Raw genomic sequence first — 15,041 nt, 5'->3', positions numbered from 1 at the left:
CTTTTCTAAGAATTTGTCCATTTCTTCCAAATTGTCCATTTTATTGGCATATAATTGTTCATAGTAGTCTCTTATGATCTTTTGTATTTCTGTGTTGTTATTTCTCCATTTTGATTTCTAATTTTATTGATTTGATTATTCTCCCTTTTTTTCTTTATTTCTGCTCTGATTTTTCAGAGCCTACCTCACCCAGGAGAAAGGAAAAATCCAAATCCAATTGGCTTTGGTCATTCCCTCTCACCCAACTTTTAACAGGAAAAGTTAAAAACACTTGCAGATTCATTGTCCAGAGACATAGGATTACTTAAAGACTGTGACCTAATCACAAGACTACAGAACTCTTCCTTCCCACCTCACCACCACATTCAGTTCAGTTCAGTTACTCAGTCGTGTCCAACTCTTTACGACCCCATGAATCGCAGCACGCCAGGCCTCCCTGTCCATCATCAACTCCCGGAGTTCACTCAGACTCACGTCCATCCAGTCAGTGATGCCATCCAGCCATCTCATCCTCCATCGTCCCCTTCTCCGCCTGCCCCCAATCCCTCCCAGCATCAAAGTCTTTTCCAATTAGTCAACTCTTTGCATGAGGTGGCCAAAGTACTGGAGTTTCAGCTTTAGCATCATTCCTTCCAAAGAAATCCCAGGGCTGATCTCCTTCAGAATGGACTGGTTGGATCTCCTTGCAGTCCAAGGGACTCTCAAGAGTCTCCTCCAACACCACAGTTCAAAAGCATCAATTCTTTGGCGCTCAGCTTTCTTCACAGTCCAACTCTCACATCCATACATGACCACTGGAAAAACCATAGCCTTGACTAGAGGGACCATTGTTGGCAAAGTAATGTCTCTGCTTTTCAATATACTATCCAGGTTGGTCATAACTTTCCTTCCAAGGAGTAAGCATCTTTTAATTTCATGGCTGCGGCTTATTTACAACAGTTCTTTTTACCCAGTACATCATATCTGGCTATCAAGAAAAAATTACAAGGCATACCAAAAGGCAAAAAACACAAACTGAAAAGAAGAAGCAAGCATCAGAACCATACATGGTAGAACCAGACAGACATGGCAGGATATGATGATCAGAACAGGAATTTAAAACACCTGTGATTAATGTGTTATAGGTTCTAATGGATAAAGTAGACAGCATGCAAGAATTAGATGGGTGATGTAAAACTGAAAGATGGAAATCCCAAGAAAGAACCAAAAAGAAATTCTAGAGGTCATTTCAACAGAAACAAAGAATACCTTTGATGGGCTTATTCCTCAACTGGACATAGCTGAGGAAGGTATCTCTGAGAATATTTATCAAGAGAATCCTCGAAAACCAAAAAGCAAAGAGAACAAAGACTGAAAAAAGCCAGAACAGAATAACCAAAGACTTTGGAACAACTTAAAATAAATATGGCACACACATAATGGAAATACCAGGAGGAAAAGAAGGAAAGAAACAGAAGAAATATTTGAAATAAAAATGGCTGAGAATTTCCCTCAAACTAATGTCAGACACCAAACCACAGACTGAGGAATCTCAGAGAATACCAAGTAAGATAAATACCCCAGAAACCTATTTATGCATATCATTTTCAAAGGATGGAAAATCAAAAATTAAGAAAAATTCCTGAAAGCAGCCCAAGGGAAAAAACACCTTACCTTTAGAAGAACAAAGAGTTATATCCAACTTCTCAGAAATCATACAAGCAAGTGGAAAGACATTCAGTGATGGGAAAAATTAAGGCACAGTATGATCAAGGAACAACAAATAAGTAGCAGAATTTAATTTTTTTCCTACAGAAGACAGGACCACTTTATTTTAGGAAATAATCACGTGTAATGGAATAGGATTTTTTACTCTGGTCAGAATGACCATCAAAAGGACATCAAAAGTGCTGTGAAGCATGAAAGCAATGACTCAGTAAACTCAGCTGAAAAGCAGTACAGCACATAAAGAATAAAACAGTAGAATTTAATTTTGAACACTGACATAGATAATATATAGAAAATTTCTAAAGTAAGAGAGAGAGCATAGTCGTGCTGGGTAGCGTGGGCTCAAGCCAGAAACCTGGGCTTCATCCTCACCCTCTTACCAGTGGCATGATCTGGGACGAGTTATTTAACATCTGAGTCTCACTTTCTTCATTTGAAAAATGGGGATGATGGTGCCTACCTCACAGGGTTATTGGAGTTACTTCACAGCAGCAACATGAGTAACCTAAACCAGGCTGAGAATGTCTGCCATAGTAAGGGTTACATAAGAATTCGCCATGCAAATAAATTTGATAATTTGGAACTTGATGTTTACTGTGGGATAGTGCTCAACTGCATCCTACTCTTTGCAACCCCGTGGACTGTAGCCCATCAGGGCCCCCTGTCCATGGAATTCTCCAGGCAAGACTACTGGAGTGGGTTGCCATTTCCTACTCCAGGGCATCTTCCTGATCCAGGGATCAAACCCACATCTCTTGAGTCTCCTGCATTGGCAGGTGGATTCTTTACCACTGAGCCACTTGGGAAGCTCTACCATGGGATTACTGCTATCCAGTTCTTTCTGTTCATCTTACGACTTCTTGCTTTGGTTTCCTGCTGTTATTGATTACTCTCCTTGTCTGTCTCCTGTTTTGTTTTACTTATCCTTTTCTCATCTTCCCTACTGTTTATTATTTCTGCTTCTATACCCCACATTCAAACAGGAAGATGTATCCAGCTCATCACTGGTGAACTCTAGTACTGCTTCCTGCTGCCTCTGCTATTTAAAGAGCAGCAGATTCCTGGACCAGCATCACGTCATGGCAGCCTCACTGGGAGAGAGGATATGAAAGAACACTCTGTGAGGACTCTATTAGCAGCCAAACCCCTCATGGGAGGCCCTTTGGAAGCTTTGGAAAGTCAGAGTAAGGTTCATCTAAGGTCTCGTAGGGGACCATAAGCAAGTCACTATCTGTTTCTTCATGTGTAAAATGAATCTCATAAGCTTGTTTTCCGGATTAAATTAAGCAAACATATTATGACCTTAACAGTCTGGAGTTATTCCACTGTATAGGCACATGGAGAAGTAAACCACAGTGACAAGAACTGTAACATGGTAAGGAAATGAAACAAAAAGCATTAGAGAATAAAAGGACCAAGAGGAGTGAATTCTTTCTGTTGCTGTTCAGTTGCTAAGTCATGTTCAACTCTTTGCGACTCCATGGACTGCAGCATGCCAAGCTCCTCAGTCCTTCACTATCTCCCAGAGTTTGCTCAAGTGCATGTCCATTGAGTCAGTGAAACTACCTAACCATTTCATCCTCTGCCATCCTCTTCTCCTTTTGCCTTTAATCTTTCCTAGCATTGGGGTCTTTTCCAATGAGTCAGCTCTTCGTATCAGGTAGCCAAAGTTTCCATTGTTACATTGGTGTATCTAAGTGTGGATTCCTTTCTGTTTATCCTAATGTGGGATCTGTTGGGTTTCTGAGGATTCTGGGAAATTGTCAGCCTAATGAATATTGTCTCTTCCTTATTCTACTTCTCCTTCTGATACTGCTTGTCAATATACTTTTAGTCCTTTTTGTTCAATCATACATGTCTGTTAACTACTCTTTGATAATTTTTCATCTCTTCACTGTGCTGTATTCTGATAAATTCTTCCAATCTAACTACTGACTCACTCATTATTAAGAATTCTTGGTAGACACATTATTGTTTTGCCTTCATCAAGCTAAATATGAGCCAATCAAGTGCATATCATCACTCTTTGCAGTGTAGGTTTTCATCTATTATCCACATTACCTTTCTGAGGCTCCCAGCCATAAAAGGGTCTCTGATAGTACTTGCTACCTTGTTGTACTTTAGGCTTGCCTCCTGATGCTTCTTTAAACCAATATTAAGCCACGAAAGATTAACAAATAGACACTTTCTAGGAAGCCACTGACTTTGACACTTGTCCACTTTTCTGAATTGTCTTATGGACTCCAAGATTCTTCCTTTACTTTCCTTTGAGCTAGGCAATGGATTTAAATGTCACAACATTTTTCCTGGCATTTTTAAGTGCATGGTAAGTGGTAGTGCCTCAGGTTAACCTATCCATCCTATTTGTAGAAATAGAAAGTAGGATATTCTTATTCATCTTTGTACTTATAGTGCTTAAAAGAGGTGCTTGGCTTATAGTTAACATTAAAAAAATATGTGTAATGAATCACTGAAAAGTGGATAATTCTGGCTGAAGATAAAATCATACACTTTTATACTTGTTATCTACATAAATGTATGCAACTTGATTTTTTTCTGGAATTGGATGCACTTACAGTTAATGTTACAGTTTTGGACTTCCCTGGTAGCTCAAGATGGTAAAGCATCTGCCTATAATGCAGGTGACCTGGGTTCGATCCCTGGGTCGGGAAGATCCCCTGGAGAAGGAAATGGCAACCCACTCCAATACTCTTGCCTGGAAAATCCCATGGATGGAGGAGCATGGTAGGCTATAGTCCGTGGGGTCGCAAAGAGTCACACACAACTGAGCGACATCACTTTCACTTTCACATTTCACAGTCAATGTTTCAGATTTGTTAGGCTGATCTTACCTAAGGTGGTGAGAGGTTTTTAGGAGTGGTAAAAATATAAAATAAAATAAAAAGATGAGCAAATATTTTTCTTCCTAACCAAGAAAGAAGTAGTGTTACTAACTGGCAAATACAATAGTTTATTTCTATTTTTGGAATCAATATCAGACTATTTATAATTTACATAATTTAAAATCACAGAATAATGCTTAAATACTTACATTTAGCACTAGTTTACTCTTCTCAATCACTTCCTCTAAAGTCTCATTGGTTTCCTCTTTCCACAAGGTAATAAAAGTATTAATTTCTTGGGCTATTGAAGGATCAGGACTCCCATCACATTCAATGTAGTGTTTCCACTGTGGAACAAAAATGCTTGCAAGTTCTCACTGATGAAAACTCAACCAAAGATTAAATCACTTCTTTTTCAAGGTATGAACTCTTATAACCTAGTTTTCCAATTCAGGCGAAAAACATATTATGATTTTATTTCATTGAAGATGTCTCTAAAACACCCAAATATCTCTTCATCAATATAACTTATAAGCTTCAATAATTCAAATAAATAGAAATTTTATCTATTGTCACATTTTACTTTTAAAACAGTGTTTATGAGATAATTTTGTTTTGCTTTCCTCACTAATCATATAGCTCCTGTCTTTACACAAGTTTAACATTTGGGTTAATTTATATTTCTCAAATTATTACTAATTATTAATCGCCATGTCATTTTCGTATGTCATTCCATTCATTGTGTAGTCTATGCAAACTCTACATTTGTAATCGTATTGTGTGTGTGTGTGTGTGTGTGTGCACGTGTGTGTGTGTGACTTGTTCAGTCGTGTACACCTCTTTGCGACCCCATGGACTGAAGCTCACCAGGCTCCTCTGTCTGTGGAATTCTTCAGGCAAAAATACTGGAGTGGGTTGCCATTTCCTTTTCCAAGGGATCTTTCTGACCCAGGGATCGAACCTGGGTCTCCCACATTGCAGGCAGATTCTTTACTGTCTGAACCACCAGAGAAGCCCAATCATATTGGGATTACAATTTTTTTGCTTTAAGTTATACTATAATCTTTGCCATATGATTACAGTTTTTCCTTTTTAACCACTGATATTGTTTCCAAAGCTGCACTGTTTTGAACAACACTCGATTGCCTCAGGGTCAAACTTTTTATATTTTAATTTAGGATAATTTCCTTAATATAAATTCCCCAAAATTAAAGAGTCAGAGTCAAAGGATATAAAAATGTCAAGGATCTTATTGACAAATAGATTTCTAAAAAGCAATATGAATTTAATTTGCTACAAGCAAATGAGAGAGATTTGTCAGATTAAGTTTTTTATAGACACATTTAAAGTTTCCTGTTATTAAGATGGATATCGGATTATAACTCCCTCTTATGGTATACAAGTGTTAGCTAAAAAAATAAAATCAGTCTTACCTGGGAAAGGAATCTATTATCTCGTTTCAATTTCTCTGCTTCAGGAAAACATGCTTCTAACAAATAAAGTTCTTCAAGCTCTTCATTTCTCCTTTCCAGATCCTGTTTCGTGGGCATAGATACATTGATCTTTTTTTTAATTTCAGCTTTGTATTTTGTAAGTAGCATCTAAAATTTACTGGACAAATATTTAATTTCAAGATGAATACTACAATTAGTTTAAATGCAACTGATATTTCTAAAAGGTTTCATCTGAAACAGTGGTGTATATAGTGTGATATGCAGCCTCCAGGTGGATCCTCCAAATTCTTTTGGGATCAGTGAGGTCAAATCTATTTTAATGACAATATTATGACTTTATTTGCTCTTTTTGCAGGGTACACATTTGCAAGATGGTATAAAATTGCTGGCGCCTTTGTACAAATCAAGGCACAAGCTTTATTAGTGGTCATATTCTTCAGGGGAGAGGGGTATAAGTAGCCAGGTTCACATAAGAATGACCTGATGAAGAAGTAAAAATTATTAATTGTATTAAATGTAAAAACTTAAGTATGTGTCCTTTGATATTCTGTGTGGTAAGATGGGAAGAATGCATAGAACACTTTTGCTGCATATCAAAGAACAATGCTATCTTGAGAAATAAACATCTGTCCAACTGTTTGAGTACTTTGGCAGACCTTCTGTCAGAAACGAATGAACTGACCATGTCACTTTCAGGAAACACTGCTGCCCTTGATAAAACTCAAGCTTTCAAATAAAAATTTGAATTTTAGAAAACCTGTATCCACTACTAGGGAGGCTGACAGTTTCCCAATCCTTAAAACCTTTACCTGTTTGGCTGAAGTTGACACTAATGCATGTGATCTTTTTGATAATGAATTATAAGAATACATCAATATTTGGAAGCAAATAATTCAGTGAACCATTTTCTTCCAAGCTATCAAGTCATGATGTTGCAAAATCATGTGTCAATACAAGATTTATTCAGAGTATAAAAATAGACCAACATTTTAGTGTAACAGAATACATAAAGTTCATTTATTTGGTTTCAGATTCCACATTAAGATGCTACCACCTATTGAGTTTCAGTATAGTATCAAGGCAAGAATCCACCATCATCTGAAAGGCTGTTACAATATTTCTCCTTTTTCCAACTATCTATATGAGGCCAAATTTTCTTTCTTTATATTTATTTCAATGGAAACAACACATACTGTAAGAGATGGAATAATGAAGTAGGGAGGAGATCCAGGAGGGCTTCCCAGGTGGCACTAGAGGTAAAGAACCTGCCCGCCAATGCAGGTTAGACATAAGGGATTCAGGTTAGATCCCGGGGTCAGGAAGATCTCTTGGAGGAAGGCATGGCAACCCACTCCAATATTCTTGCCTAGAGAAATCTCATGGACAGAGGAGTCTGGCAGGCTGCAGTCCACAGGGTCGCAGAGTCAGACACGACTGAAGTGACTCAGCATACATATGAGGTCCAGTTGTCTTTTGTTAAGTCAGACATTAAAGACCTTTAAGAGATATAAACAATGCCACTCATTTTCCTAATTTAAATATACATTTATGTGGTAACGGATGTTAACTAGACTTATTGTGGGATCATTTCACAATACATACAACTATTGAATCATTATGTCATACATTTGAAACTAATATAATTTTATAACTCAATAAATACTGCAATTGCTTTTTTCTTTAAGTATGTTTAATGTGTTTACTTTTTAATTCATGTTTACATTTAACAATGTCTAATCTCTACTAATACAATAAATATCTTGAAATTTGTTTTAATTTCTAATATGATAAATATTGATACATATAAACCATCTAAACAAAAACTTCTTGGGGATCTTCACTTTTTAATAGTAATGAGGCTTTGTCCTGAGATTAAAAGGTCTCAGAACTACTGATTCAATAATGAAGAAATCTGGTGAAAAAGAGAAGTGAAATTTTAAAAGGAGAGGTAGAATTTGAACATTTTTTGGTTCCTATTTAATTATCTATAAGATAGATTGAGAATAATAACTTAGTGGTTATAAGCATGAGCTCTGAAGCAAGACTACTTCTATCTAAGTCTTGGCTATGAAATTTATTAGCTGCTTAAATCTCTCCATATTCCCCAATTTCCTCATCTGTGAAATGTGGGTAATAATTTACCCACCATAACTTTATGGTAGGATCAAATGAGTTAAACCAGTTCATACAGACGTAAATATTATGGGTATCTATGGAAGAGAATGATATTAAATGGCCAAATAGATCTGATTGCTGTTGTTTTAGTTTCTAAGTCATGTCTGACTTTTTGTGACCCAATGGACAATAGCCCACCAGGCTACTCTGTCCATGGGATCTCCCAGGCAAAAATACTGGAGTGGGCTGCATTTTCTTCTCCAAAATGGATCTGATAGCCACATAGTTTGTCTTCAGTAATAATATCATTAATGTTTACTTACTTTTGCTTCAAGTTTTTGCAATTTTTCATTCTCAATTCGTTGTATTTCAAGTCTTTCCATTTCTTCTTTTTCATATTTCACACGTGCTTCCTCTGAAGAACAGCAAGAAAATTTTTTAGTCTGTTTTTAAGCGCTTGAAGCGACTTCAAATATTTAAGATATAGTGGTGGTAGAATACTAGATATAAGTCACAACCTTTATCATGTGGTAGAAATAAAACTGCCAGATTTCTTTCAAAAAAACAACACGACTCTCAAAATTTCTGGCCCACAATTATATTTCTCTTCTCCAAAAAGTTTATAACAATATAATAATGATTTTAATAAATGAAAAGTGACAGATCTATCATGGGTAATTAAAAAGAGGTAAAATCTTCAAATTTCCATAATCTCGTGACATCCACACCATCAGAAGTAACTACCTAAATTTTCTCTTGCTTTCACTGTTAAAAAATAAAACATGAAATATATGTTAAAGAATATGAGTTTAACCCAAAATAATAAAACATTCCCCAAACAGTAGGTCCTGATACTGTATTCTTATCATAAGTCACCTAAACGATTTATATGATTATTAATAAAAAATCAACTTGGAAACTAATGTGCTGGTGGCACTCAGTTGCTAAGTCATGTCTGATTCTTTGCGATCTCATGGACTGTAACCCCACCAGGCTCCTCTGTCCATGGGATTTTCCAGGCAAAAATACTGGAGTGGGTTGCTATTTCTTCCTCCAGGGGATCTCAAACCTGCCTCTCCTGCATTGGTAGGCAGATTCCTTACCACTGAGCCACTTGGGAAGGACAGACATTTAAAACCCAGTATGACTCAACGGATGTTCTTCATGTTAAAAGATACAACTATTTGAACTATTCAGATTTTTAAAGTCACTTTTCGGTATTTTAAATAACCAAATTTTTATTAATTTCTATAATTAATTTCCTGAAATTCTTTAACAAATGAAAATCCTCTTTAAATTTGACAAATAGATATTATTACACTGTAAGAACTTAGGCTGCTCTATATGTTTCTTGCTAGTATATATTTCCCAAATTTAATTCGAGTTTAAGAATTCTTACTGCACAATCAGCACCAAAGCTCTCAATTTAATCAGTAATTAATGATATAAACACTTTAAGATAGGATTGCCATATTTAGCAAATAAAAATATAGGATGCTCAGATGAATTTGAATTTCAGATAAATAATGGACTTTTTTTTTTTTGGTTCAAGTATATCCTAAATATTGCATGGGTAAATTATCCCAAATTATCCATTGTTTATCTGAAATTCAAATTTAACTGGGCATCCTGTATTTTATTTGGCAACTCTCCTTCAAGATATATCTGAAAGTGATTGGTGGGTAAGCTTTAAAAAATAAACAGCTACTATAAAACACTGTTGTTTAGTTGCTAAGTTGTGTCCGACTCTTTTGTGACTCCATGGACTGTAGCCCACCAGGCTCCTCTGTTCATGAGATTTCCCAGGCAAGAATACTGGAGTGGGATGCCATTTCCTTCTCCGGGGGATCTTTCTGACCCAGGGATCGAAACGGTGTCTTCTGCATTGCAGGAGGATACTTGACCACTGAGCTACCAGGGAAGCCCATTATAAAACATTAAATTCAAAAAATTAAAAATTTTGAAAATTGTCTTTAAAAAGTGTTGACTGGATGACAGAAATGCCAACCTATTGTTAGCATTACCTGCATATGAAAATAGTTACCACTGTGTGTCTTATACCTTCCTCTTTTTGTCGTTTCTCTTCTTCCTCTAGTATCTGCTTCAACCGGTCAGCTTTGGTGATTTTCTTTTTCTTACTGCCAGACTTAATAAAGGTCACAACTTTTAAAAAGGTTATTAACATGTATACAAACTACTTAAAAGCACTTTTACTTCCATGAATCTAGTCCTCTATTTATTCAAATAAGACTGTCTATTAAGTGCAAAGCCTTGACTCCTGGCCGTAAGGACAAAATACAGAAACAGTAGGAAAATTAGCATATAAATTATTCAAAGGCAAAATTGACATTGACAAGTATATACCATTTAATTCTATCATTCCCAGGTTTCACATCTTTTAAGTGGTGTTAAATAAAATCTCACTTCATTTTTGTAAGGATGAGAATAAAATATATGTAAAAATATATTTAACACTGCCACATGTCTATAAAAATTAATTTTTTTATGACTAACAGATATAGAGTTATTTTGCAAGTCTGGAGTAAGGAGAAATTATTTCCAAAAGCTGGGGTCAAGTAAAATTTGTATAGAACAGCTAGCTTGTAAGTCTGTGCCCCAAGGATTTTAATACTTAGATATGAAGGGAAGATACCCCCAGGAACAGAAATGCAGGCATAAGCTATAGAGTTGGGAGAGACTGGAATGGCCCTGGGAAAAGACCCCAAGAAGAGGAAACAATGGACTCCAGAATGGAAAAGAAGGCCAAAGCCTAAGCCATGGACATTGGACATTATTCTAAAAGACTTGGAAACCCCCAAGAAGTTTTTGAAAAGATCTGTGGCTATTATCTTGAAAACTAACCTGGTATTAGGGGGGGAATAATTATAAAGATACCATCATTTTGGTGACTATTAACAACTTATAAAGTCATGATACTGGAAATGCAGATGGAGGATGGAGCTAATAAATATTGTATAAGCTAACTTATTTGATAATGATTACAGCTGGAGGCAAGAAGAGGAAAGGAGTCAGAGAAGAATCAGAAAGGAAGAACAGTAGTCCAGAAGATGCAAATTAGAAAGAGGAACTGCTTAGAGAAATTTATATACAATTGGTATAAAATGCTGGTGGAGCATCCAGGCAAGGCTTTCAGGCATTGACATTGAAGAACTGAGGTGCAGAAAAGAGATTAGGATTACAGAATACAGACTTGAGAACTACCTTGGTGATGACCCCCTCCCCTCCATTTTCCTTACAGGAGAGTATACAAAGAGAAGAGCACAGTCTAAATTTAGAAATCAATTGTGTGGCTAGTCCTTGGGATATACAGACTCCTGGATGACCATCTTCTCTTTTTGGCTCACCTACTGCAGAATGCACCAGCGGAATCTCCAGTTCACTAGCCCTGTCACTTTTCCACCATTCATCAATCCCCTCTTCCCATACTGTCACTTCTTACCCCAGTTAGATTTCACAGTTCATCACCATTATCACTAACATATATCTCCACCTCCCCTATGTTCCTCTCCCTCTGAGAAGTTCCGCTGCCAAATTCCTAGTTCTAGTTAAACTCAACTCTTCATTTATTCTGTGCTCACCATAGGGGCAGCTGAACCTTACCAGAGAAAAATACATGAGTTCAAATTTGTGAGCACAAATTTTAAACAGGCTCTAAGCACCATCCAGTATACCTCATGCGAAGAGTTGACTCATTGGAAAAGACCCTGATGCTGGGAGGGATTGGGGGCAGGAGGAGGAGGGGGCGACAGAGGATGAGATGGCTGGATGGCATCACCGACTCGATGGACATGAGTTTGGGTGAACTCCAGGAGTTGGTGATGGACAGGGAGGCCTGGCGTGCTGCGATTCATGGGGTCACAAAGAGTCAGACACGACTGACTGACTGAACTGAACTGAACTGATTTCATTCTCCTCACTCTTCAAACTTCCAAAATCGTCTTCTCTTTCCTACTCTCAAGTGTTGACCTTACCTCTTAACATCACTAGAAACTTTAAGATTGTAAGAATGTTAGTTGCTCAGTCGTGTCCGACTCTTTGCTACCCCATGGACAGTAGCCCACCAGGCTCCTCTGTTCATGGAATTCTCCAGGCGAGAATACTGGAGTGCCCTTCTCCAGGGGATAGTTCCAACCCAGAGATTGAATCTGGGTTTCCTACATTGCAGGTAGATTCTTTACCATCTGAGCCACCTGGGAAGCCCAACTTTAAGAATACACACCAAATCTTTGAACCTACCTCTATCTTTGCTTTCCTTCTTGTTATCCGTGGATGGATTGTATGTACCTTTTGCTACTGAAAGCTGAATCTCCCACTTTTACACTGGATCCTATCCCTTACTATCTATTTAAGATTTGGCTCCTGTAATTAACACCTCTCAGTCTTATCTGCCTCTTTGCAACCCCATGAACTATATAATCCATGGAATTCTCCAGGCCAGAATACTGGAGTGGGTAGCCTTTCCCTTCTCCAGGGCACCTTCCCAACACAGGGATCAAACCCAGGTCTCCCACATTGCAGGTGGATTCTTTCCAGCTGAGCCACCAGGGAAGCCCCAGTTAACACCTCTAGTTATTCACAGATTTCTCCCTCCCTTTTACTTCCCACTCTTTTGCTCCAATGCTGTTACCTTTTATATCAGACTGCCTAAAGGGAGTTGCCCACTGCTTCTACGTCCCCATTTCCTGCATGCTCCATTCTAATCAGGCTTTCATTTCTTGCATGCTCCATTCCAATCAGGCTTTCATTTCTATTGTACCATTTAAGCCTCTCTTGTCATGGAAGCTTAAGATAGTCATGTTTCCAATGACAATGGCCAATTTTCAGTCCTCATTTTATCATCATTTGACAAAGTTTTCTTTCTCCATCTTGAAATATTTTCTTCATTAGGCCATCAGGTTGATACTGATTTTGCTTCCTCCCCCTCTTCTTAGACTTCTTTTCTGGCTTCTCCTCCTCAGATGTAGTTGATCAGTAATTTTTAAAATTATTTGTTCATATCCCTAAAAGAATTTTGAAAAGCTATGTACCCCTTCACACTTTTAAGCTGACACTGAAAACTTTTAACCACAAGTTTAAATATGTAAAAGAAAACTGTAACATCACTCTTTTACATATTATATTCATCATTTAAAATATACCCAATGGATCTACATAATATAGTGATTTAATGGCCAATTTCAATTAAAAATATGAATAAGCATTTTAAATAAAAGTTTTCTAATCCTTTTTTCTTTGATTTCATATCTCCATTCCACTCACCCCACAGAATCTCACCCTAATGTAATACACTTGAAAAACTTTTGCTGATTTTCCTATCATAAATAGGATATGGAAATATTATAAAAATATGTATGAAACTTTCAATTTCCTTGACTCTAACTTTCTAAGCAATATAAATTTTGCTCTGGATTGGGTTAATTTTTTAATTATTTTGGTATACAATTGAATAAAACAACATTTTATATTACAAATTTTGGTAAGTAAATATTAACACATAAACAGTAAAATTTTACTAGATAAGGATTTTTTTTTTTTTTTTTTTTTTTTGTGGGAGGGAGGCTTCAGAGGGAGGGGATATATGTACACTTATGACTGATTCACATTGTTGTACTCCAGAAACCAGTGCAACATTGTAAAGCAATTATCCTCCTAGATAAGGATTAATGTTAGCTATTGATGAAGAAAATAAGGATTCAGACAGATTCTATTTGAATTTTTATAGATACAGAAAATGAAAAATCTAGTTTATATTAAAAAGCAAATGAAACAGGTTACAGCTATATCATGCAATTTTTCAAGTTATTTCCACAACAGATGCCAAAAATTATATTGACTTGCCAAAAAAATTACTTCTACAGTAATCACTAATTTTTGTGATGATGTTCTTGTTTTTCTTAAAAGTATTCCTAAACAATATAGTTTTCTTACTTTTGAATTTTACATAAATCAAATTCTATTTTTTGAATACAACTGTAATTCATTAACTTACTGTCATTAAATATACATAACAAAAAATTACCATTTTAACCATTTTTTAGTGTGCAGGTCAGTGGCATTAAGTACATTCACATTGTTGTACAACGCTCACCACCGTTCACCTCCAGAACTTTTTCTTCATCCCAAACTAAACTCTGTATCCTTAAAACATTAACTCCAGCTCTGCCTACAACCCAGCCCCTATTGATCACCATCCTACTTTCTGTATTTATGAGCTTGATTACTCTAGATATTTTCTGTAAGTAGAATAATACAATATTTATCCTCTAGTGTGATTTACTTCTTTAGATACAAATTGTACTTTGAAAGATTCATTCAAGGGGGGATACAGCTGCAGCTGTGTATTTTCATTGCTGAATAGTAACTCATTATTTATCCATTCTTCTACTGATTGACACCGGATGATTTCTAGTTTGTCACTATCATGCATAATGCTTCTATAAACCTTTAAGTGTATGTATCGTGGTGTCCACACAGGAGTTTCTCTAGTGCATACACCTAGAGGTAAAACTAGTGGGTATGTGTATTTTCAATGTAGTTGAAATTGAATTTTCCAGAGTAATTATTCCAATTTACACTCCCATAATCATTATCCTGGTCAATATTTGTTAATGTCAGTATTTTGCTTCTCTGGCAGTTTTTTGTTTATTTAAAACACAGATAATGCTTATCAGGGTAAGGAAGTGCCCTATAACCTATTAAGGTACAGTAACTGAATTTCTAACTCAGTCTAATTTTATTAACTTTATTTCTTACATTAAACCAATTCTGTCACCCTGAGATAAGCTGAATTGGGTCATGATTTTTTATCATTCTATATACTTCCAATTGAGTGTACTAATATTTTGTCAGTAAGAAATTTTGCATTTATGTTTGTGAAATGAATTTCAATTTTCCTTTCTCA

General features: G+C 36.4%; 1 protein-coding gene across 8 annotated transcripts in view; it reads right to left on the bottom strand.

Moving 5' to 3' along the window:
• Positions 1 to 15,041, bottom strand: part of DNAI7 (dynein axonemal intermediate chain 7) — an 87,865-nt gene that overhangs the window by 58,464 nt on the left and 14,360 nt on the right. For 4 of the 8 annotated variants that reach the window (XM_070789943.1, XM_070789949.1, XM_070789950.1 and 1 more), the window contains 4 exons: positions 10,181 to 10,265; positions 8,443 to 8,534; positions 5,984 to 6,085; positions 4,760 to 4,897 (listed from right to left, as the gene is read on the bottom strand). In XM_070789943.1, coding sequence (XP_070646044.1) covers positions 4,760 to 4,897; positions 5,984 to 6,085; positions 8,443 to 8,534; positions 10,181 to 10,265 — 417 coding nt within the window. Of the gene's footprint in view, positions 1 to 4,759; positions 4,898 to 5,983; positions 6,086 to 8,442; positions 8,535 to 8,637; positions 8,885 to 10,143; positions 10,266 to 15,041 lie in introns of all 8 variants that reach the window. The other 4 variants (XM_070789945.1, XM_070789944.1, XM_070789948.1 and 1 more) reach the window with 3 other exon arrangements.

This window comes from Bos indicus, chromosome 5 (assembly GCF_029378745.1).
Source record: "Bos indicus isolate NIAB-ARS_2022 breed Sahiwal x Tharparkar chromosome 5, NIAB-ARS_B.indTharparkar_mat_pri_1.0, whole genome shotgun sequence".
NCBI classification, from domain to species: Eukaryota; Metazoa; Chordata; class Mammalia; order Artiodactyla; family Bovidae; genus Bos; species Bos indicus.
The sequence above is the reverse complement of the archived record's forward strand: the minus strand, read 5'-3'. Positions and strand labels throughout refer to the sequence as shown.